This window comes from Tupaia chinensis, unplaced genomic scaffold, assembly GCF_000334495.1.
Source record: "Tupaia chinensis unplaced genomic scaffold, TupChi_1.0 Scaffold142914_1, whole genome shotgun sequence".
Classification (NCBI taxonomy): domain Eukaryota; kingdom Metazoa; phylum Chordata; class Mammalia; order Scandentia; family Tupaiidae; genus Tupaia; species Tupaia belangeri.
The window spans coordinates 152,956-175,962 of NW_006202759.1; the positions used below are offsets into that span (position 1 = coordinate 152,956).

A 23,007-nucleotide genomic window follows, 5' to 3' on the forward strand; every position below is an offset into this window, starting at 1 on the left:
CCAGCCATATGGAGGGCTGGGTCCCCTGCAGGAACCCTCCAAAGGCCTGGGCTTTCCCTATTTCCCCATTATTTTCCTCCTTTGTAGGACCCCCCCCCCCTTCCGCTCCATGCTGGCCTTCTCTTTGTCTCTCCCAGTCCTCATCATCTCTGTCTCCAGCCCAGCTCTGTCTCCCTTCCCCTCTCTTCAGCTGAGCTCAGTGCCCAAGGCCCTCTCTCTCCAGCTGGCTCCCTAGCTCCCCAACCTCCCAAGCTTCCTGGAAATCACAGGGTTTATGACTCATTGGAGGCCCACATCATGGCCAGTGGATCCCTCCGCGGCTCTGCTGCACAATCGGGCTGCCTAAGCCCCAGCTTTCCGATCAGGACGTTCTCTTCCTGTTCGGGACATCCTTGCTCTTCCTGCTTCCTGAAACAGGGCTTGCACCTTTCTTCTCCTCCCCTACCTAAAACGGGAATTTCACAGGGTTACATGACAGGTTCCACCCACACTAGGGCAAGAAAGGAAAGTCTTCACCTAGGAACTGCACAGTTGAATAGAGACTGCAGCATTGTCTACTGCAGTTAGACTTGGAGAGGGACTTCCATCCTGGGGGTGTTTTTCTTTTTAACAAATTTGCCATAACGTGTGTATATATGACAGAGAGAGAGAGAGACAGACAGACAGACAGAGATGGATGCAGAGAGAAAGCAAGAAAGCAAGAGAGCACCCCCCATGGGGCATAGCCATGCTGCAATCCCTTCTCTGTTTCTCTCCCTTTTTAGGATTTTTGGGCACACATGCACACACTTCTGGTGTGTTTTTCAAGCCACCTAGTCAGGGATTTGAACCACATGGTCAGTCATGTGGAATCCAATGGCTTTAAGTGCCATGACACAGGCTGGCCCAGGGTGGTGGATTTTTGAAAGGCCTCACCTCTTATCGGGCAGAGTGCTAACTGGTCAAGATGAGCTTCAAGATTACTTCTCTCAGGCACCAGCAGTTGGTGTAATGGCTATGTCGCTGGACTCCCATGTAGTCGACCATGGTTTGAATCCTGGACCCGGTGGCTTAAACTCATGCTGGGCACGTGTGCATGTGTGCCAAGATCCTGAGAGGAGAATGGAGGAGAAGGGATTGTGGCGTGGCCATCCCCGCTGGGGGGTGATTTCTTGCTTTTTATCTCTCTGTCTCTCTCTGTCTTTCTGGTGAGCACACACGCCCTATGGCAAAAACCTCTCCAAAAAAAAAAAAGACTCTCTCATGGTTGGGGCACCCAGATGTATTGCTTGTTATGCTCCAGGGAGCTCTCAGAGCAGGAACACTGCAGGAGAGCTTCTTCCCCCAGGCTGTGGGTAGAGGTCCTGGCAGAGGGTGTTGGGGTGTGACCCAAGTCACACACACTTGCTTGGCCCTCTGAGACCAACTTCATGGGGAAGTCAGTTGGCTGGAGCCACCAACTTGTCCTGGGACCAGGGTCAGAGGCACCTGCCTTCCGTCCAGATCTGGCTAGATGTCTTGACTGCTTGACTGGCTCTCACCCTGGTACTGTCCCTGGCAGTGCGTGGTGGCCAAACGCTAGCCTGGGAACTACATGGACTGGCTCAGATTCTAGCTCTGCTTCTCACTGCTGGAGGGACCCCCTAGCCTTTCGGAAAGTGAAATTGGTTCTAGAGTGTCTGCCCTGTCGGGTTGCCAGGAGCAAACGGAGATAACACGTGTGCTTTTATGGTACCTGAGGCTCTCCGAAACCCTCTGTGATCAGCTTAGATGGCCGTCCTTGTGGGGAGCTCCTCCCCCACCCCTGGGTTAGGCAGGTCCCTGGGGCAACCCCAGTCCCGGCACTTCCCTCTCTACTCCCGTCCCACTCACCCCAAAATGCTGTCTGTGCCAGGCTCCAGCCCCACGTCTAGGAGCTCTTCAAGGGCAAAATAAAGTCGTGTTTCTCTGTGTCACCAGCACCCAGGCAGATTTGGACAGAGGAAGGGAAGACTTATAAAGTCCCCTCAAAGGAGGGAAATAAATGCGTCGTCTGTCCAGCTGTATGTCCACCCCACACAGGAGCACACGTGTGCACATTCTCTCTCTTTCTCTCTCCTGCCCACTCCTGTCTCTGGCTGAGGGTCCTGGGGTCAGTCACGGCCTTGCTGGTCCATCTGGCTTTCCTGGCAGAGCTGCTCTCCCTGCCTGGTCGTGGCCTTGGCCGCCACCTGGTGGTCACACTCTCTACAGGAAGGGGATTCCGCAGAACCTTTGAACTGAGCCTTCCCAGGAACCCCCTTGGTTGTGCCAGCATCTCTCCCTTTTTAGGGTTTTTGGACACATGTACACACACATCTGGGTGTGTCTTGCCGTGAGCTGCAAGGGCTGCCGGACCTCCAGTGCCCACTCCTGGGCCCCTGCAGCCACGTTGGACAATGTGCACCTCAGGGTCCGTGCACAGCTTGCTGGAGGAGCTGAGCTTTCGGGGCTTAGCCACCTCGGTCCTGACATCACCCTCCTTTTCTCGGTATGGTCTGGGAGCCCCGAAGCCTCTGCTCTGGGTCAGTTTTGGAGAGAGTGAGGGGTAAGACTGGAGACCCCAGCCACAGGAGAAGAAGGGGAGAGAGAGAAAGAGAGAGAGAAAGGGAGAGAGAGAGAGAAAAAGAGAGAACGAGAACACATCCTGGTGTTTGTCCTGAGCTATTCGATCGTTGGCAGATAGAGCCAGGCCCCTGCGCCGGTGCCTGCGAACCAGGCCCGAGTCACCCACAGGGAACGGCGCCTTTTCTGACTCTCAAGGACACTGTAGGAGTTAGCACCAAGGATGGCAGATGCTGGGGACAAGCAGGAGTGTGTGTGGGGTGGGGATGTGTTTGTGGACAGTAGGCACCCGAGGGACAACTACAGGGGAAGCCCGGGGCTGGGGCAGGTGGGGCAGGGGAGGTCTGAAGCTCAGCTGAGCAGGTTGCCGTTGAGCTAGAGATTTTTGCCTTAGAGCAGGGCACCCACTGAGGATGAGCCAGGTTCGGGCCTGGCTGCCTGGTGTGGTACAGCTCTGGCACTTCATACCGTGTGACCGTGGATAAATCGACACCCGGAGCTCCAGGTTACTGCAGATCGGGGGCACTAATAGCTAATAAGGGATATTGCAAGTGTGAAAAGGAACCATGCCGAGGGATCACGTGGAATAGTGCCTAGCACATAGCCAGTGCAAAGTGACTGTTCGCTATTATTTATTTTTCTTTAAAAAGATTTTCCCAGAAGGCACATGCACTAGCCAGAGAGAAACGGAGAGACAGAGAGGGGGGAGAGGGAGAAAGCACCCCACATGGGGGATGCTCATGCTGCAATCTCTTCTCTATTTCTCCCTGCAGTCAGGATTTTGGGCACACACATGGGCCTGGAGTGGTTTTCCAGCTGCCCAGGATTCACACTGTGGTTGGCCATGTGGGATCCAGCCCCCTTTCCCACCAGGCCACAGGGCTGGCCCAGGTACCATTTATCCCTATTACTGTTATTATTGTTACAGAATGACCTGGATTGGGTGCAAGGCCAAATACATCCGAGCTAGCGAGATCCTTAGAGTCATTTAGCCCAACTTCCTGACGCTGCACCTTGGAATCTAAACTCTAAGGCTGAGGGAGGCAGGGAGAAGCAGGCTGGAGGCTGTGCGTGGTCAGCGGGAACAGGACGTGCTGGGCCGTCTGTGCCCTGCATCTCTCGAGGCATCACGCTGCTGGTTATGCTAGTTGGTTCTGCACTGCCAGGGCCAATACAGTCCTCTCTGTGGACTTCATAAATGATTAACTGGGCCCTTGGCCAGCTCTGACTGCGGCTTGTGGGGGTGAGGAGAGGCCTGGCAAAGTGGGGAAGGGTCAAGGAGGAGTGGGAGAAGGGAGAGGGAGGGTGTTCAGGCCCAAGAGCTTGTGAGCCAGACTGAGGCTGGGCAGGGGTTTTCCTCAAGTCTAAACACGGGTTGCTGCTGCCGCTGTTCTCTGCATCGAAGCCGAGGGCTGCTGTGGGCGTGCAGGGTGGTTTCTGGGTGGAACGTTCAACCAGATCCTCACAACGATCCTCCAGGTGGTTTTAACTGGGCCCATTTTAATTTAACTTGATTTATTTATTTAGTTTAGTTTGTAATAGGGTGCATGTTCTCTCCAGAGAGAGAGAAAGTGAGAAAGCCCCCATGAAGGATGGCCGTGCGGAAATTCCCTCTCATCTCGGTATGTTGGGCACACATGCCTGCATGCACATGCACATGCACCCAGCATGATTTTCAAGCTGCTGGGTCCAGGACTTGAATCATGCCGTTGGTCGTGTGGGATCCAGCCTTCTTAACCACCACACCACCTGGCTGGCCCTAACTAGGCTCATTTTTTAGAGGAAAAAGCAGAATCAGAGAGAGATCTGTTAGTAATAGCTAGTTAGTGAATCGTGGTTCTTTTGACTAACTGTTGCTAGTTCTACCCCAGCGTGGAGTTCTCTGTGATTCATGTGTGTGTGTGTGTGTGTGTGTGTGTGTGTGTGTGTGAAGTGGGGAGCTGAAGAAGAAACTAGCATTTGGCATCATGGAGCTTACAGTCCCTGTGGGAAGATGCACCTGGGTGAGTGGATACTCTTTCAAGTGTCTGAGGAGTGGTTGACATTTGCTGTGTCCCCTCTACCCTTCCCACTGGCCTCTCCATGTATGTCTGTGGCTTGGTTTTCACTCCAACCCCTGCTGGGAATGCGCTCACCAATACAACAGTCCTGTCTTCTTCTTTTTTTTTTGAGAGATTTTTTTGCTATAGGGTGCATCTACTCCCTAGAGAGATAGAAAGCGAGAAATTAGCCCTCAGGGGGATGGCCACATCTGAATTCCTTCTCCATTCTCCTTTCGGGATTTTGGGCACACACACACACACACCGGGGGTGAGTTTCAAGCCATTGGATCTGGGACTCGAACCGTGATCAGCTATGAGGGAGTCCAGCAACGTAACCACTATGCCATCTGCTGGTCTCAGTCCTGTCTTCTCAATGTGAGATGCGGTGGTCTGATTCATCTGCTCTCAGTGCAACAGGATGAAAGCCATTTCCTTTAGGGAGTGGTTCCCGGACACCTGCTCTCACCTTCTCAGGCTCTTATGTACAGTGGGCTTACCCTAGCTATGGCGTTCCTCTCTTGGATAAGACTGTGAACTCTGAACTCCCCGAGGCACAACCATGTCTGCTTGTGTACTGTAATGTCCAAGTGGCCAGCACAGGCCTGGAGATAGGCTGTCCCCAGTAAATACTTGTTGAACAAGGGACAGGGGCCTTGTCCACCCTGTCTACTTCCATTACTTTCTATAAAGTATCAGGTTCTAAATCATCAGCCCTGTTCCCCCCCTCCACATCCCCCCTAGCTCATGAGCACCTGAAGTCGAGTGGGCTGCTCGATCTGTCACTAACCTCAGTCCCCTGTCTCTGTCAGTGGCACCCACTCACCCAGGCCAGAGACAGGGGAGCCGCTGGAATCCCCCCATCCATCAGCCCCATGGAACTTCACTTTCCATGTCTCCCCTCTCATCCCTCCCAGCTCCCCTCTGCCAGGATGTTTGCAGCTGCCTCCTTCCTCTTCTTGTTTTCGCTTTTGCTACAGCTTCCACCATTCCGCTGCTAGGAGACCTTGCCAAACACAGATCCAGACGGAAGGCAGCCCCTCACACCTGCCAGATGGCACTAACCTCCTCTGCCATCTCACCTCCTCTGGCAGGTGTCACTAGTGGCTGTACACTTGGGCTCGGAGACAGACTTTCCCAGGCAAAACTCATCTGCCGATTGCATTATCATTTTCTCTTTTTCTTTTGTCAGAGGGCACATATTCTCACAAAGGGAGAGAGAAGGAGAGAGGGAGTACCCGTTGACGGGCCTGGTCATGCTGCAATCCCTTCTCCTCCATTTCCTCATCGCATCAGGGTTTTGAACACACATGAACGCACTCAGTGTGTCTTCCAAGCAGCAGGGGCTGGAATTTGAACTGTGGTCATCTATGGAGGATTCAGATTCCAAAGCAAAGCACTTAACCATGAGCTACGGGGTTGGCCCAGTCTTGCCAATTTTACATTAGCATGGTGTTGTGCTTATAATTATTGTTGTGCTTAATATTATTAACAAAGGTATCTCAGCATCTGAACATGAACGTTAGGGATAAAGTGTTGACTGTTTTATAAGGCAGTGTCACGAGTAAATAAGTTGATATATAAATCTATCTATCTATCTATACACACATACACACACACACACACACATATATATAACACAAATGAGTTAACACATGTCCAGAAAGTGCGTACAGGAAGTGCTCGGTGAAGGTTAGCAACAGCCCTCATAATTTTCCCTTTCCCCATTTTGCCTGAAATATCTTGAGGCACCACTAGATGGAGACACTCTAGCTCGGCCTCTTACCTCTCCAGTCTCTGTGCTCCTATTGCTTGCAATTCTCAGAAGCTCTACATTCCTGGAAGTTTGCTGCCTCCTCGCCCACCTCCTGCCATGCTGGGTCAAGCCTCAATGTCTGTGTTGTCCACACCCAAGGTTCATGTTTTTACTTCTGCCAGCCTCACCTCCTTCGGGATGTATCCCTGACATCTTTCCACCCCTCTTATTAGGCAGACTATCTTCTGTCCGCTGCTTCTTTTTAATTAACAAGTTAGAACTGTACATATTTGTGGGGGCACAATGTGATTTTACAGAACAAGAATGTACACTGTGCAGTGATTTATTCAGGATATTCAGCACACCCATCATCTCAACCATGCGTCATTACTTGTGTTGGGAACATTCAAAATCCTCTTGGTTCATTACCTTGAGATTTCGTTCATGAGCTTCTGAGAATCGGGACACCCCCTGGACTGCCGGCCTTGTGCACCAGCAATTCCCCCTTTACCTGCCAGTAGACGGGAGTCTGCCCAGGTTGGGTGTCTGAATGAAGTTGTCATTGGTGAAATCTCAGGGGGGATGTGGGGGTGTCCCTAATGGATAGATCCCTGGCCGGAAGCCAGGTGTTTAGGTCCTGCCCTGCCTCGAGTTTAGTTACTTTCTTGAGGACTACCTGAGTGCTATGTTCTGCCCAACCACCACGGGGCGTACCTGCCACCAGGATTTGTGTCGTAGGCAGTTGGTTGTACTGCGGAGGTTTTAGGCGATGCAAAGCCCAAGGCAAGCCCAGTGCTCATGGCCACCTGGCAATGTTTAGTGAAATGGATGCGTGTGCTCACCGGAGAGACCAGAAAGTAAGAAATCACCCCGTGGGGGGGAGGGGCTGGCCATGCTGCAATCCCTTCTCCTCCATTCTCCTCTCAGGATTTTGGGCATGCATGCACATACGCCTGGTATGAGTTTTAAGCCACCGGGTCCAGGACTTGAATCACGGTCTACTACTTGGGAGTCCAGTGATGTAACCATTATACCATCTGCTGGTCTTTATCATTTTTATTTTTAAGCTATTTGCTTTTTGTATTTAAAGTTTATCTTTTGTTATAACACACAGATAGTCTCTGCTTTAAAAAAAATACAACCTATTGGTCCAGCTGGTGGCACAGAGATTAATATGACTGGATCTCACACGGCTTACTATGCAATTTAAGTCCTGGGTCTATTGGCTTGAACACTAGGCTAGGCGCAAATGTGCATGCCCAGAACCTCAAGCAGAGAATGGAGGAGAAGGGATTGTGGCATGGCTATCTGCTCCCTGGAGGGTGATTTCTCACTTTCCCTGTCTCTCTCTCTGGAGAGTACACATGCTTTATAGCAAGTTTAAAACAAACACACCCCTCTTTGCCACGTCTACTGTGAGGATGAAGACCATTCTCAGCAATCAGATTGTCAGACATTCCAGAGAATGTCGACATCACGCTGAAGGGATGCACAGTTATTGTGAAGGGCCCCAGAGAAACCCTACAGAGGGATTTCAATCACATCAATATTGAGCTCAGTCTCCTTGGAAACAAAAACCAGAGGCTGCAGATGGACAAATGGTGGGAAACAGAAGGGAGCTGGCTACAGTTCGCACTGTCTGTAGTCACATCCAGAACATGGTCAAGGTGCTACCCTGGGCTTCCTTTACAAGATGAGGTCTGTGTCTGCTCATGTCCCCGTCAAAGTGATTCTTCAGGAAGACGGGTCACTTGTTGAAATCTGAAATTTCTTGGGTGAAAAATGTATCTGGAGGGTTCGAATACAACCAGGTATTGCTTGTTCAGTATCTCAAGTCCAGAAAGATGAGTTGATCCTTGAAGGCAATGATACTGAACTTGTTTCAAATCCAACTGCTTTGACACAGCAGGCCACGATGGTTAAAAATGAAGACAGAAGAAAATTCTTGGAAGGCATCTGTGTCTCTGAAAAGGGAACAGCTCAGCAGGTTGAATGAGTAAGATCGAAGTGTTTGCCAGCTACAGTAACAAACTAGTGATGATTTCTAAGGCCATTACATGGTATTTTAAAGATGATAGTAAAAGACAACTCATTTGAAAATACAAACAAAATCTTTACATAACTGAATGTATCCTATCTTACCATACATTTTTGAACATTTTATTTGTTTTCAGTATTTTTTTGGTACAAATTCCACTTGTAACGATGGTGATAGATTCTTATATACCAGGTGTACAGATCTCATTTATGGATACAGAAGTGTGTGTGCACAAATACACACATACAAACCTTACTAAATGTATTTTATCCTAGTACTGCAAAGATTGTTTGATATTAGTGAGCAGATTAAAGGAGGAAAGACAAATGGTGATATTAATATATGCTGAGAAAGTCAACATTCAATCTTTATTTTAAAACACTTAGGATCAGGACTAGCAGATGGTGTGGTGCTTAAGGTGGTGGACTCCTACAAGGCTGACTGTAGTTACAGCCCCAGACCAGGCAGATTGCTTTCTCACCTCTCTCTCTCTCTCTTTCTCTCTGTCTTTCTCTGGTGAGCATGCATTCCCTGTAGCAAAGGAAAAAATAATAAGAAGAATAAATAAAAAAATCTTTAAAAAATACTTAAGGGCTAGTGATTGGAGAACTCTTATTAAAATTTTATAAGAAAACCGCTAGGAACCGGTAACTCTCATATTTATCAGTGACTACTTCAAAGCATCTTTTCTATGGTGAGGGACGGGATAAGGATATTCTAGAGGCCACCCAAGACTTGAAGAAAAGAAAACAAAGATATTGGAAGTAAAGAGCAAAACTGCCATTAATCCAGGAGAAGGCCGGCCAAGTGGCATGGTGGTTGAGGCAGTTGGATCTCACATGGCCAACTGTGTGGTTTGAGTCCTGGACCTGCTGGCTTGAAAAACATGCCAGGGTGGGGAGAACCAGCAGTTAGCGTAATGGCTATGTCGCTGGACCCCCCTGTAGTCGACCGCGGTTCGAGTCCTGGACTCAGTGGCTTAAACTCATGCCAGGTACATGTGCATGCGTGCCCAAGACCCCAAGAGGAAAATGGAGGAGAAGGAATTGCGGCGCGGCCATCCTCGCTGGGGGGTGATTTCTTGCTTTCTGTCTCTCTGCCTCTGTCTCTCTGGTAAGAGCACGCACCCTATAGCAAAAACCTCTCAAAAAAAAAAAAAACCCAGAAAACTAAATGAAAACATGTGGGGCACATGTGTGTGAGTGTTGGAAATCCCAAGAGGACAGTGGAGGAGAAGGGGTTGTAGAGTGGCCATCATCCTGTGGATGTGATTTCTCACTTTCCCTCTCTCTCTTTCTGTTTTTCTCCGGTGAGTATACGCAACCGATGGCAAAGATCCAAAAAGAACCCCTAAACCATAAACCAAAACAACAATAAACATAAATGACCAATAGCACATTTTAGCAGTGATGAAGAACTTAAAGATTCAATAAGGAAAATAGTTAACTAAATTATAGTTCATCCATATTACAGAATACCGTGATGCCATAATAAGGAATAAGGTTGCTTTTTATTAAGTGAAAAAAGCAAGAACAATATAGGTATAATTCTCTCTGTAAGAATACACACATACATATGAAAGGTACAAGAAAAAGTCTGAAAGAATGAAGACCAAAATATTTTATTTTTAGAAAAAAAAAAGGATTGGTTAGGGCATGAGGTGTGTTGTGTGAAGTGGGATTTGAAATGTTTATTCTACATAATTTTCTGGTGTTAAGAATTTGTCTTTGCAGTAAGCATGCATTCATCTCTTGGGTAATTCTGAAGACTATCTTCTAAAATAACAAAAAATACAGGAAGTCACCCAGCAAAGCACTTAGTGCATAGCATTAATAGTAGGCAAAAATTTAAAACAATCTGAATCTCTGCAAGTCATAAACAAACGGATGCCCTCATGTTACCTAGGCATGTGTTTGGCTCATGTGCGGCGCCGTAGATTTCCAACCCTCCCTCCACATTTGGATTAATCTCCATGTTCTTGGATTATTATCTGTACATTCAACTTAAAAGCAGGATATGTTATATTTAATCATTACATCTTGGGATTTGACATTCGGTGAGTTTCTCCAGGTGCAGATGGACCCCATTCTTGGGTTTGAGGATAATTTGGTTCGAGAACTCAGGAGGCCTGGTGGTGTCTGGAGACACTTTGAAGTTGAGCAGAATCAAGGCAGTGGCCACCTTCAACTCAACCATGGCATACTGCTGCCCAATGCAATTCCTGTGTCATGGAGGGAAAAAAGAAGTGAGACTTGAAGAAATTATGCTTCTTCTAACTCTCTTCTTCTTCTTCTTCTTTTTTTTAAAGGATCCTTTTAAGGGCTGACAGATAGTGTAGTGGTTAAGGTGTTGGACTCCCACATGGTTAACAACTGTTGGTTGAGTCCTGGACCTGGCAGCTTGCTTTCTCAGTCTTCCTCTCACACTCTCTCTCTGTTTCACTCTAGTCAAATTGAAGGAAAATAATAAACAAATAAAATTAAATTACTTTATAAAGAATTATTTTATTGGACTTTATTGATTTATTTTAATTTGACCAGGATGGGGAGGGAGAGAGAGAGAGAGAGACTTGAACTGTAGTGGGACATGTGTGAGTCCAGCGCCCTTAACCACCATGTCTCCTGCCAGCCCCCTCTCTCTCTTCTTCCTTTTTTTGTTTTTGGAGAGGTTTTTGCTATAGGGCATGTGCACTCGCCAGAAAGACAGAGACGGACATAGAGACAGAAAGCGAGAAATCACCCCCCAGGGGGGGATGGTCACACCGCAATCCCCTCTCCTCCATTCTCCTCTTGGGCTCTTCGGCACACATGCACATGCTCCCGACGTGCGTTTAAGCCACTGGGTCTGGGACTCAAACCGCGGTTGACTACGTGGGAGTCCAGCGACATAGCCATTACGCCAACGGCTGGTCCCTTTTACTTTAGTTTTGGTATAGAGCGTATGTGGCTACTGGAGAGAAACGGAGAGAGAGAAAGGGAAAGTGAAAAATTACCCCCCCCCCCCAACCACCAGGGTGGATGGTCATGGCACGTGCTTTCTCCTCCAGTCTCCTTTGGGATTTTGTGCATGCATGCACATGTACCCAGCATCAATTTTTTTTTTTTTGAGAGGTTTTTGCTATAGGGCGCATGCGCTCACCAGAAAGACAGAGAGAGACAGAAAGTGAGAAATCACTCCACAAGGGGGATAGCCACACCGCAATCCCTTCTCCTCCATTCTCTTCTTGGGATCTTGGGCACGCACGCACATGTGCCCGGTGTGAGTTTTAAGCCACCGGATCCAGGACGCAAATCGCAGTCAACTACATGGGAGTCCAGCGACATAGCCATTACACTAACTGCTGGTTCCCCAGCATCATTTTTAAGCCACCTAGTATGGGACTTGAGCCACAGTCAGCCATGTAAGAGTCCAGTGCCTTAATGGCCATGCTACCTGCTAGTCCTTGTTTAACTCTTTAATAAGGTATGAGGCTGACTAGTCTGAAGCACAGAGGACAGCAACATGTCCACATTAAATGCCACAGGAACGTCTGGAGTTTGGATTACATTGTTCTCTGTAAGAATGTGGGCTGAAAGGCTCCAACATGATGGCCTCCCCATAGCAAGGCGTCAGCGGGAGTTACTCTAAGGACTGTTTCTCTGACAGGGGAATGGGCTGCACTGAGCCTTTGAGTAACACCGTACATCAAGGGACAGGTGTCTGAGGCAAGGGACAGAGAATCGTGTTGTGTTTTGTGAAATGAACTGACCCCTTTAGGGACCTAAATAGGGACCAAGACCTAAGTCATGGCCAACTGAAAAGATGGGGTCTGTGGAAGAATGGATCAGTCTGAGGAACTGAAGAGAGTAGGCTGTGTCCAAGTAAATATTTTGTGTATTTCAACAACTTTAAACGGTTCTTACCTTGGTCCAGCTGAAAATGGTAAGAAGGCATAGGGGTGTCTCTGATCAGAATTCTCCCGAGAGAACCTCAAGGGGTCAAAGACCTGAAATGAGAGGACAGCTCCGCCACCATCCCCAAACAGCATGACCATATTTCTTATGCAGCTACTCTGCCTTGGTCATTAGTAATGTAACATCACCACACGTGCAATTTAAAATGTTCCGATAACCACACTTTAAGTCATTTTTCTAATAGTCATATTTTAAAAGAATGAAATGACTTTTAATCATAGGATTTATTTAACCACAAAATGATTCCATTGTATAATCAATATAAATAATTATTAAGAAAGTATTTCACATTTTAAAATAGCATGTCTTCAAAATTCAGCGTGTATTTCACACTTGCAGCACAGCTTTATTCGAACTTAGCCACACTGCACGTGCTCAGCAGCCACCGTGGCTATGCTCGCTACCCTGCAGAGCTGTAGCTCTGCAGCCAGGTCTGACCTCCCAGGCCACTCGTCTGCAACAGACTAAGTAAGGGGGAAGCAAACATCTTATGGACAACGGTATTATTTTACTTTGGAGATAAGAGTGCACCTTCTCTCTCTCTTTAAAGATTTATTTATTTAGTTTTATTTATTCACTTATTTTAATTAGACCAGAGAGAGATTCATAGAGAGGGAGGGAAAGTGAGAAAGCAAGCCACCAGGGCCGGGACTCAAACTGTGATCAGCCATATGGGAGTGTCCAGCACCTTAACCACATATGACACCTGCTGGTCCCTGCACTTTCTTCTTTTTATTTTTTTAATAATTATTTATATAATTTTATTTGTCATTATTATTATTGCTATTTAAATTTTGTTACAGGGCACACACACTCACCAGAGAGAGAGAGAGCAAGTGGCCAGGTCTGGGACTCGAACCACAGTCAGGCATGTGGGAGTCCAGAGCCATAACCACCATGCCACCTGCTGTTCCCAAGAGTGAAACTCTTAGAAGTCAGGCAAAAATATCTGTGGTCAATATGGAGACATGTAGTCTTGGCTTCCCATTACACGTACTAGATCATAAACCTTAGGACTTGTGTGAAAGGCAGCACCAGTACATGTTACCTGACTTCCTGCTGGGTTAACAGCATTGGCAGAGTGGGAGGAGAGGCTTTTAGTCCCCGGACTCCTCCCCACTAGCTGTCTCAGGCTGGCAGCTTGCCTTGCCACAGCTCCGGTCTGACGGCCTTTGTCCAGAGTCCTCTCTCTCCAGGGTCTGTATGCATCCCTCCTGTGTCCCATGAAGCCTAGAAGCACTTTTGGCAGCTGTTTGCTTTATTTTGCTTTTCCTAATCTGGCCCATATCTTTGTAAATTGTTCCATTATAAAGAACTTTCCAAAGTGCCCCACTTGTGTCCTTGATTTTCTGCTGGGATCCTGATAGTTACATCCAGCAATAGAGAGCCTGAACTCACACTGAATTTTTCTATTGGCAGTTACAGTCTTGCAGCTATCCAGGTATTTGGTTGTGTTTGCTAAGAAAATGACTGAGGTAGTTGAGAGCAGATGGAATGGCATTAAGTCAGTCTGTTCATTCAGAGCAAAGACTCAGGGAAGGAGAAGAGTTTTCTTTTAGTGGAAAAGTTTAACGTTTTTTGAGTTTTTGTTAGCTTTGCATGATTTGCTTTCACTGTGTGGCCACTTCCATGCTCAGCTACCCCAAGGTGAGCTGCCCAGTGTTTGTTCTTTGAAGTAGTTTCGTGTAAGAGGGTCATACCTTCGGGTTTTTCCACACTGCAGGGTTGTGGTGAAGACCCCAGATACTGAGAACCACAAGTGTTCCTGAAAAAGAAGGGAAATGCAAGAGAAAGGAGGAAAGAGTAAGCTATGGCTTCAGTCATACTGTTGTCAGGAAGACTTTTCTTCTCGAAGGGAAGAAGCCAGCTCCCGGCTGAGCTCTGTGTTCTGTGGTTGATGCCACCAGGGAGGGACACACGGTGGATGAGGCTTAGGCTCACGCCTTAGTTTTCAAAGCAATGATTTACTTAATTCATGACCATATCTCCAAAAGCTGTTCGTGTTACATCAGAGTGATAGATCACATTTACGTTTCTTGTTTAGAAATGAAATAAATGTTTGTTTATTGAATTTTGTTTATTATTATTATTTCTTAGTTTGGTATAGGGCATGTGTGCTCCCCAGAGAGAGAAATAGAGAAAGAGAGAGAGAAAGTAAGAAAGCAAGCCACCAGGTCTGGGGTTCGAACCATGGTTGAACATATGGGAGTCTAGCGCCTTAACCATCATGCTACCTGTTGGGCCTGAAGTAAATATCTGTTAACAGGCTATAAAGTACCCACTAGGGACAGTTTGAATACCTAAGAACAAAGCTGTAATTCTATTATACAGATCCAGTGACAAATTTCTGTTGGTGCTATTTGTGTATGGAAAATGGGGAATTTGGGTAAATATCTATGTGGTTTGGGGATAAACAAACAAACAAAACAAAAACAAAGACAAAAAAGAGAGAATCTGAGGACTATCTGGTTGTCAGAAATAATTTTTGGTAAGTTAACTCTGGACCTGTCAGCAAAGTAGCAGTGATAGGCTGAAGGTGTTGGCTACAACAATTCTGTTAGGTTGTTCCCCAAGGCAAGAGTTAATAGAAAGGATGTCTCATGTGACCCCTCTGCCTCCTACCTGCCCTGCTCAGAAACCCAGGTCGTTCTGAAGAGCACCGGGCTCCAAGTGTGAGGACTGTGAGTTTTAACTCTGTTTAGTTAACCCCGTCTGCACATTGGAGTTTCCCCAATAGGTATTTTATACCAGAAGTATTTAAAAGTGTTTTGAAAACTGAAAACATCTGTTTAAATGTCTGGCAAAGTCATGTTCCAGGGAAAAAAGCCGAGGTAATATGTAAACTATCAAGAGCTGTGCAATTATGAGAATGTTACAACGAAGAGGCCAGAAACCTGTCGGCTCTCCCAGAAAAGATAATGGTATTTCCCTCCCATGAAATGTCTCACTTGGGTCTCAAACTCAGTCAGACAAAGGTGATTTTTTTTTTTTTTGAGAACATTTTTTTTTTTTTTGCTATAAGGTGCATGTGCTTGCTGGAGAGACAGAGAGACAGAAAGCAAGAAATCATGCCCTGGGCAAATGGTCACGCTGCAATTCCTTCTCTTCCATTCTGCTCTTGAGAGTTTGAGCACGCATGCACGCATGCACATGTGCCTGTCAGGTATGGGATGCAAAGGGCAGTCAACTATGTGGGAGTCCAGCGATGTAACCATTATGCCATCTGCTGGTCCCCAAAGATGATCTTTGAAACAATGTACCGTAATGGAAGAAACACTACACACTGGATTCCAGAAAGACAGGTCTCTATTTTGCTTTACCTAAATCCAGCCCATATCCTGTTTAGCTTTACTGAAACTGGCTATGAAACTCGCATGGGATCAAGGCATTATCGTCTGAACTCTTTATTTCAATTTTCATTTGTGTTTAATTTAAATTATTATCTTTTAAGTTAATTTATTTTTAATTTCATTTTCTTTTCTTTTCTTTTTTTTTTGGAGAGGTTTTCGCTAAAGGGTGCGTGTGCTCGCCAGACAGACAGAGACATAGAGACAGAAAGCGAGAAATCACCACCCAGGGGGGATGGTCACACTGCAATCCCTTCTCCTCCATTCTCCTCTTGGGATGTTGGGCACACACGCACACATGCCCGGTGTAAGTTCTAAGCCACTGGGTCTGGGACACGAACCGCGGTTGACTATGTGGGAGTCCAGTGACACAGCCATTACGCTAACTGCTGGTTCTCAATTTCATTTTCTTTCATACATTCAATCATATTATTATTTGGCTTACAAAATGGATATTTCTTCTTCTTCTTTTTTTTTTTTTTTTTTTTTTTTTTTTTTTTTTTTTTTTTGGGGGGTTGTTGTTATGGGGCGCGTCGCCGCCCATGGGAGTTCAGCGACATAGCCATTACGCTAACTGCTGGTCCCACAAAATGGATATTTCAACAGGTGGACATTTCTCCCTAGTACAGTTGAGAAAACTATAAAATATCTCCAACAGATAACACCACATTTCTTTGTGCCATTAGTGCTTTGCCTCCCTATTTTTCTTCTAAGTGTCCTTCCTCAGACCCTTTTCTTTCTCATCTGAGCTCTTAACATGTGCCCAACCCTAAGCTAGATGTCCTTGGGATTTTCTTTGGACTTCTCCAAGAACTAAGAAACCCACCAATCTTTGTCTTTGTGGTTCCCAGGATCCCACAGTCTTTAGGAACTGCCCAGGAAAAAATTGCAAAGACCTGCAGGCAATGAGCGTCCATCTGGGAATGTAAGGGGCTTGACGAGCTCTCTGGAAACGGATGGTGCTGTAGGAATCAATCGGAATGTCTCCTTAATGCACATTGTGGTGTACGTCATCTCACTCAGATGGTCCCTGTGAGGACAAGGGAGGGAAGGAAGAGACTCAAATTCCATATCGTAATTGTAAATACTGATTTTGTTTTCCATTTGATGTTTGTCCTTGGTAAATACAGCCTGCAGATGAAAGCTTATTAGTAAAGTGAACCTCCAGTAAAGCATTTGCTAAGATTTCTAAAAACAAGATTTGGAAGCCTTAACTCATCATAAAAAAAAAAAAAAGAAATGAAGAGTGGAGGCTTAGGAATTTTGAGAGGGGGACTAGCAGGTGGTGTGGTGGTTAATGTGGCTGGACTCTCACCTGGCTGTCTGTGGTTCGAGCTTGCTTTCTCACTTTCTCTCTCTCTGGTCAACTTTAAAAGTGGAAAAGAAAGGGACCAGCAGTTAGCATAATGGCTATGTTGCTGGACTCCCACGTACTCAACTGTGGTTCGCGTCCTGGACCCGGTGGCTTAAAACTCACGCTGGGCATGTGTGCGTGCATGCCCAAGATCCCAAGAGGAGAACAGAGGAGAAGGGATTGTGGAGTGGCCAGCCCCCCTAGGGGGTGATTTCTTGCTTTCTGTCTCTCTGTCTCCTCTGTCTGGCGAGCACACGCGCCCTATAGCAAAAACTTCTAAAAAAAAATGGAAAAGAAAATAATGACAATGAATAAAATAAAATAAAGTAATTATTAAAAAAAGAATTTTGAGAGGAAAAACAAAATCCTTTAATGAGGATTATTGGAATGCCATGGAAATGGAGGAGCTTCTCACTTACCTCCCATTCCATCTTAAACCAAGGGAGGCTCAACAGGATCACTTAGATGATCTGACATATATTCCCTGAAGTTTGGGGAGCACAGGATGATGGAAGGCTGTGATTCAGAACAGAGAGAGAGGCAGCGAGAGCAGCAGGGACGGGGCAAGAATGTACAAGCATGTTTCGTTGTCCACGGAACTGGTGAGAGAGAGTGAGAACTCAAGACCAGCTTCCAGGGCCAAAGAAGTACCAAGCTGTGATAAAGGGAGAAGCTCCAAGTGGATGAGAATGTGAAGGTTTCATGATCACACTGGCTCAGTTAACTCAATTTCTGACACAAGATTGTTGTGATTTAGACGGGAATTCTGAGAACCACTTAGGATTTTGCCCCAGAGGTAGGAAGAATTTACCCCACAGGGCAGATTTAAAGTGTGAACACCAGAAGTATAAAGTTATTTTTTATTTGCATACTAGCTAGTCAAGTTGGTTCAAGAGAATGACTGAAAATATTTAATCTATTTGTTTTATTGTATTTCTGCTTGTTTTTCTGATTACTTATTTTGAATGTAGACGTTGGCCATTTGGGAATGTGAAATTGTAATTTTAAGCTCTGTCCTTCTCAAGCTCAGGATAAAGAAGAGTAATTTTGCTTACCCTGGGACTTTGTCTAATTAAGAAAGACAGTTTCATCCATCTAGATTGTGGTACGAAAGGAAACAAAACAAAACAAAATAAAGAATTTTAATCCAATGCAGAACTGGGGTGACAAGAGACAAATGGAGAAATTGAACAACTTCTAGCTTTCTTCAGGGTATGGTCTTATTACTTGTCTAGAAGAATTATAAATCTCAGAATGCCACCTACATTTGCATTAAATGTAACTATAAGGACATACTATAGATCAAATTTTTTTTTTATTCTCTACAATAACATTGCAATTTTTCTTGTTAAAATAAAGGGTAGTTAACAGATTTGTTGGACTTTATTTTTGCATTTGGCAGAATTCATTACTGCTTTCACTTTTATGCCACATAAAAATGAGAAAAGTCAACATTTGAGTTGTATGGATATCCATCACAGTCAAAATTAAAATCTAAAGTCTAATTCATATTGGGAGATATTATATAGTATTTTTAACTTCAATGAGTGAATAAAAAATGACTACTTAGTAAAAGGGGAGAATAGGGGACCCTTAGTTGTAAACTCTCACAACAATAATAATTTTACAACCATCCACAGACAGAATTGCTTATGTGGGAGTCTTAGGATTTGGGTAGGAGTGTGTGAAAACATGGCGGAGCCCAACACCTAGGAGGGTTGTTTAGAGAGGGCAGACTCACACACGAATGTGATCCCAGCTGCAGACCCAGAAATGGCCCTGTCTCCCTGTGGGCCCAGCACAGTCCTGTTTAGACTCCGTCCTACCAAAATCATTGGCCAAAGGGCCCAGGAGGAGTCATACACTCTGATGCCTCAGGAGACAAGCTTGCCCAGTTTGGTCTCAGGTCGAGATCTGGAAATATTCTTCTAACTCGGCTCCAGCCCCAATGTCCAAATATTGGATGGATATGAACACCCAGTTTCACAAAGTTCAAACTTCTCTAAGTAAGACCAACCCAAAGAAAAAGAAACCAAGGCACATTATAATCAAACTCTCAAGAGCCCAAGACATAATGATACTCTTTCCTTTGAGTATATACCCAGTGGTGGGATTACTAGATCATAAAGTAATTCTAATTTTAGTTTTTTGGGTTAGAAAGTAAGCAAGGCCCAACTGAAAGAAAATAAGTAACTCAAATGAAAACTAGACAAAGCACCTGAATAGACATTTCCCAAAATAAGACAAACAAATGGCCAATGGGTATAGGAAAAAATGCTCAATTACCAGGGAAATACAAACCAAAACCACAATATCACCTCACAACTGTTGTTATAAAAGAGATGAAAGACTATTATCAAAAGATGAAGGGTGGGAACCAGCAGTTAGCCTAATGGCTATGTTGCTGGACTCCCATGTAGTCAACCGCGGTTCACGTCCCGGATCCGGTGGCTTAAAACTCACGCTGGGTGCGTATGTGTGCGTGCCCAAGATCCCGAGAGGAGAATGGAGGAGAAGGGATTGTGGCATGACCATCCCCCCTGGGGGGTGATTTCTCGCTTTCTGTCTCTATGTTTCTCTCTGTCTGGCGAGCGCACGCGCCCTATAGTGAAAATCTCTCTAAAAAAAGAAAGATAAAGGGGGTACACATGTTGGTGAGGATGTGGAGAAAAGGGAACCCTTGTATACTTTGGTGGGAATATAAATTAGTACAGTCATATGAAAAACAGTATGGAGAGTCTTCCTCAAAAAATTAAAACTAGAAATACCATATGATCTAGAAATTCTACTTCTGTGTATACATGGAAAAGAAAACAATCAGCAAGCCAGGGAGATAGCTGCACTCCCATGTTCACTGCAGCATTATTCACAGTAGCCTAGCCATCAAATCAACCTACGTGTCCATTATCAGATGAACAGATAAAGAAAATATCGTATGTATACACAATGGAACACTATTTAGCCTAAAAAAGAAGAAAAACCTGTTATTTGCAACAGCATGAATGAGCCTAGAGAATATTATGCTAAATGAAATAAGTCAGGCAGAGAAGGACAGATACCATATGATTTTACTTATATGTGGAATCTAAAAAAACCCATAAAACTCAAAGAAGCAGAGACTAGAAAAGTGGTTATCTGGGTCTGGAGGTGAGGTGGTACTTGGGAGAAGACAGTTGAAGGATAAATAAAATTAGTTAGGAGGAATAAATTCAGGAGATCTATTGTACAACATGTGATTATAGCTAATAATAATTTGTTGCACACTTGAAAGTTATCAAGAGGGTAGATTTTAAATGTCCTCACCACAAAAAAAAAATCACTATGTGAGTTAATGGATTAGTTTAGTCATCCCCAAATGCAAACATACACCAGAATGTCATTTTGAAATACAAACACATGTGTATAGAGACACTTGCATAATTTTTGTCAGCCAAAAAGTATTAAACACTAAGAATGCATACTCAACATTGTATTTTGTGCTATAGAGATTAAGAAAGTATTTCTTTACTAGTCATGTAGCTCACTGACTTTTAGCGTATCTATCTTTTCTGCTCCTTGACCAACTAGGGAAAAAGGTGAGGTTTATATGGGGAACATGTTTTTAATTTGCACACAGAACGTCTGAGGGGCAAGTTATAACCTGGGCTTTATTGACAACAAGATATGCTTCAAGTCTAGCAAAGTTTGGCTAACCTCTACTCATCGTCTAAGGGGCAGTTTAAGCGTTGAATCCCTGAGGACGGGGGAGCCCCCCCATGCCAGTTTAGGTGCCTATCTTCTAGGTTTCTGTGGTAGCCAGGGTGTATTTCTATCATTGCGCTTATCATGTTATTCTTCAAGGTATTTTTTTTTTTTGTATGTGGGGGCGTCTGTCTCCAGTATTACACCGTGAGCTGATTGAGGGTAAGACCCACACCAAGTCTTACTTATTTTTTTTGTGCCTCAGTATTTAAAATTGCTTTCTATATTTTCTAGACTTAGCTGCAGTGTGTATCACTTAATGCTATGTTCAGAATCCAAAGTCGATCCTCGGGAATGCAACTGGGGACAAAGGGGTGGGGTAGGATGTTTACAATGATGGAACGATTCTTCCAGCTTTCTCAGAAGAGGAGCCCCACTGTGTCCTACTCTTCAAGCTCTAAATACAGGCCCCATGACTGAGTCCTCACTTCCAATTTACCAGAGTCGGGGTTAAAAAAAAGAAATGGGGCATTTTGGACAACACTGATTAGAAAAACAATAGCAGGTGATTTATGTAGGAGGGAACTTCTTTTGCAAAAACAAAAGCGGAACTTGGATTCTTGAGAACCAGTGGAAGAGTAACTTGCCTCTTCTACAGACACTTACCTTGAGGCTCTATGGTCACTAAAGTACCGGGGCATATAATAGAGCAAAAGCCCAGGAGGACCAGGCTGAAATGTTTAGGGATGTAGATCTTACCAGGTGATGGAAGGTGCGTCCCCCAGGATGCTTCTGATTTCCTCCCGGCATCTCTCCTGATGCTCGGGGTTCAGAGCCAGGCAGTAGAGGAGCCAGGAGAGGCTCACTGCTAAGGTGTCATGTCCCGCGAACATGAACGTGTTCACCTCAGATCGTACGTCAGTATCTGAGAAGCTGTCTCCATTTTCAGCCTAGAAGTAGAATACTTTTTTAAAATGTCAGTTTATAGATGTTTGGAGACCCAATCAAAATAATGGTTTTAGGGGGAAAAAATGAAAGTTTCAAATAAGGGTCTTAATTTGAATTCATTTCAACAAATGTATAACAGAAGCCACTTTTTCTGCAGAGGATAAAGGAGAACTGAAGTTAGGTAAGAAAAGCAGGGCCTGCAAGAGGGTCCCCCAATCCCTAGGCCTTAGACATGATCTTCACAGTCTAAGATTTTTCCTGATTTTGCAGCACCTCCTCGTCATCATTTTTCAGGCTCATCCTTGTGACCCATTTTCCTGTGATTGTCTGAACTTCATGTATCTGTATGATAATCTCAAAATTCTGTCCATCAGTAATTCAGTCTCCTCTGACGCCCTGACGGAGCTGGAGGATTCTGTCTTTACCTTGAACTGCATGGAGCCAAGCCGACCCACTAATTCGAAGTATGGTTGAATCTAGACCATCAGTCTTGCCTTTGTCTCCCCATCCCACGTATTCTCCTACCCACTTAATTAACGGACTATTTGCACAGAATCAGAAAGGAAGATTAACCTGGGCAGCAAGGAGAATATCCAGAAAATCCTGGTACTTCCTCTTCGGATCCTGCTTTACCCCATTCTTGAGGGATTGCTTTCGGTCTTGGATGATCTTTTCTGGGTAGAAAAATAGTTTTACATTACCAAAGTGACAGCAAAGTCAATCAAAGCTGAATACATTACAAAAGAAGTCATAGTCAATGAAAAGCTCCAAATTTTGCCTAATGGCCAGAGTGGATGCATCATATTTAAATAGATTTAATTTTCACAAATGGCTTATTTTTCCCTTCAAATAGACAATTTAGGTCAGCACTCTATAGACAAACTCAGTTGATTAAAAAAGAAAAAAAAAGAAAACACTTCATTTGGGACCAGCAGATGGTGTGATGGTTACATTACTGGATTCCCACGAAGTTGACTGTGGTTCGAGTCCTGGACCCAGTGGCTTAAAACTTGGGGCTGGCAGGTGGCTTAGCGGTTAAAGGCTCTGGACTCCCACATGGCCAACAGTGATTTGAGTCCTGGGTCTGGCAGCTTGCTTTCTCACTTTCTCGCTCTCTTTTTCTCACTCTGTCCCTCCCTGGTCAAATTAAAATAAATAAAGTTAAGTAAAATAATTCTAAAAATAAATCCCCACAAAAATCACACTGGGTGCATGGGCGTGCATGCCCGAAGTCCCGAGAGGAGAATGGAGGAGAGGGGACTGTGTGGCCATCCCCCCAGGGGATGATTTCTTGCTTTCTGTCTCTGTCTCTCTTTGCCTTTATGGCAA

The 23,007-nt window shown here is 45.1% G+C and overlaps 1 protein-coding gene across 1 annotated transcript in view; it reads right to left on the bottom strand.

Annotated features, from left to right (window-relative positions):
• Positions 1-10,000: 10,000 nt before the first annotated feature.
• The window catches only part of CYP4X1 (cytochrome P450 family 4 subfamily X member 1), a gene marked incomplete at its 5' end in the record, with an annotated part of 27,076 nt that continues 14,069 nt past the window's right edge, over positions 10,001-23,007 (bottom strand). The window contains 6 exon segments of the mRNA XM_006163764.2: positions 10,001-10,616; positions 12,298-12,380; positions 14,049-14,113; positions 16,592-16,725; positions 21,490-21,680; positions 22,252-22,352. Of these exon segments, the coding sequence (XP_006163826.1) occupies positions 10,421-10,616; positions 12,298-12,380; positions 14,049-14,113; positions 16,592-16,725; positions 21,490-21,680; positions 22,252-22,352 (770 nt within the window). The 3' untranslated portion in view covers positions 10,001-10,420.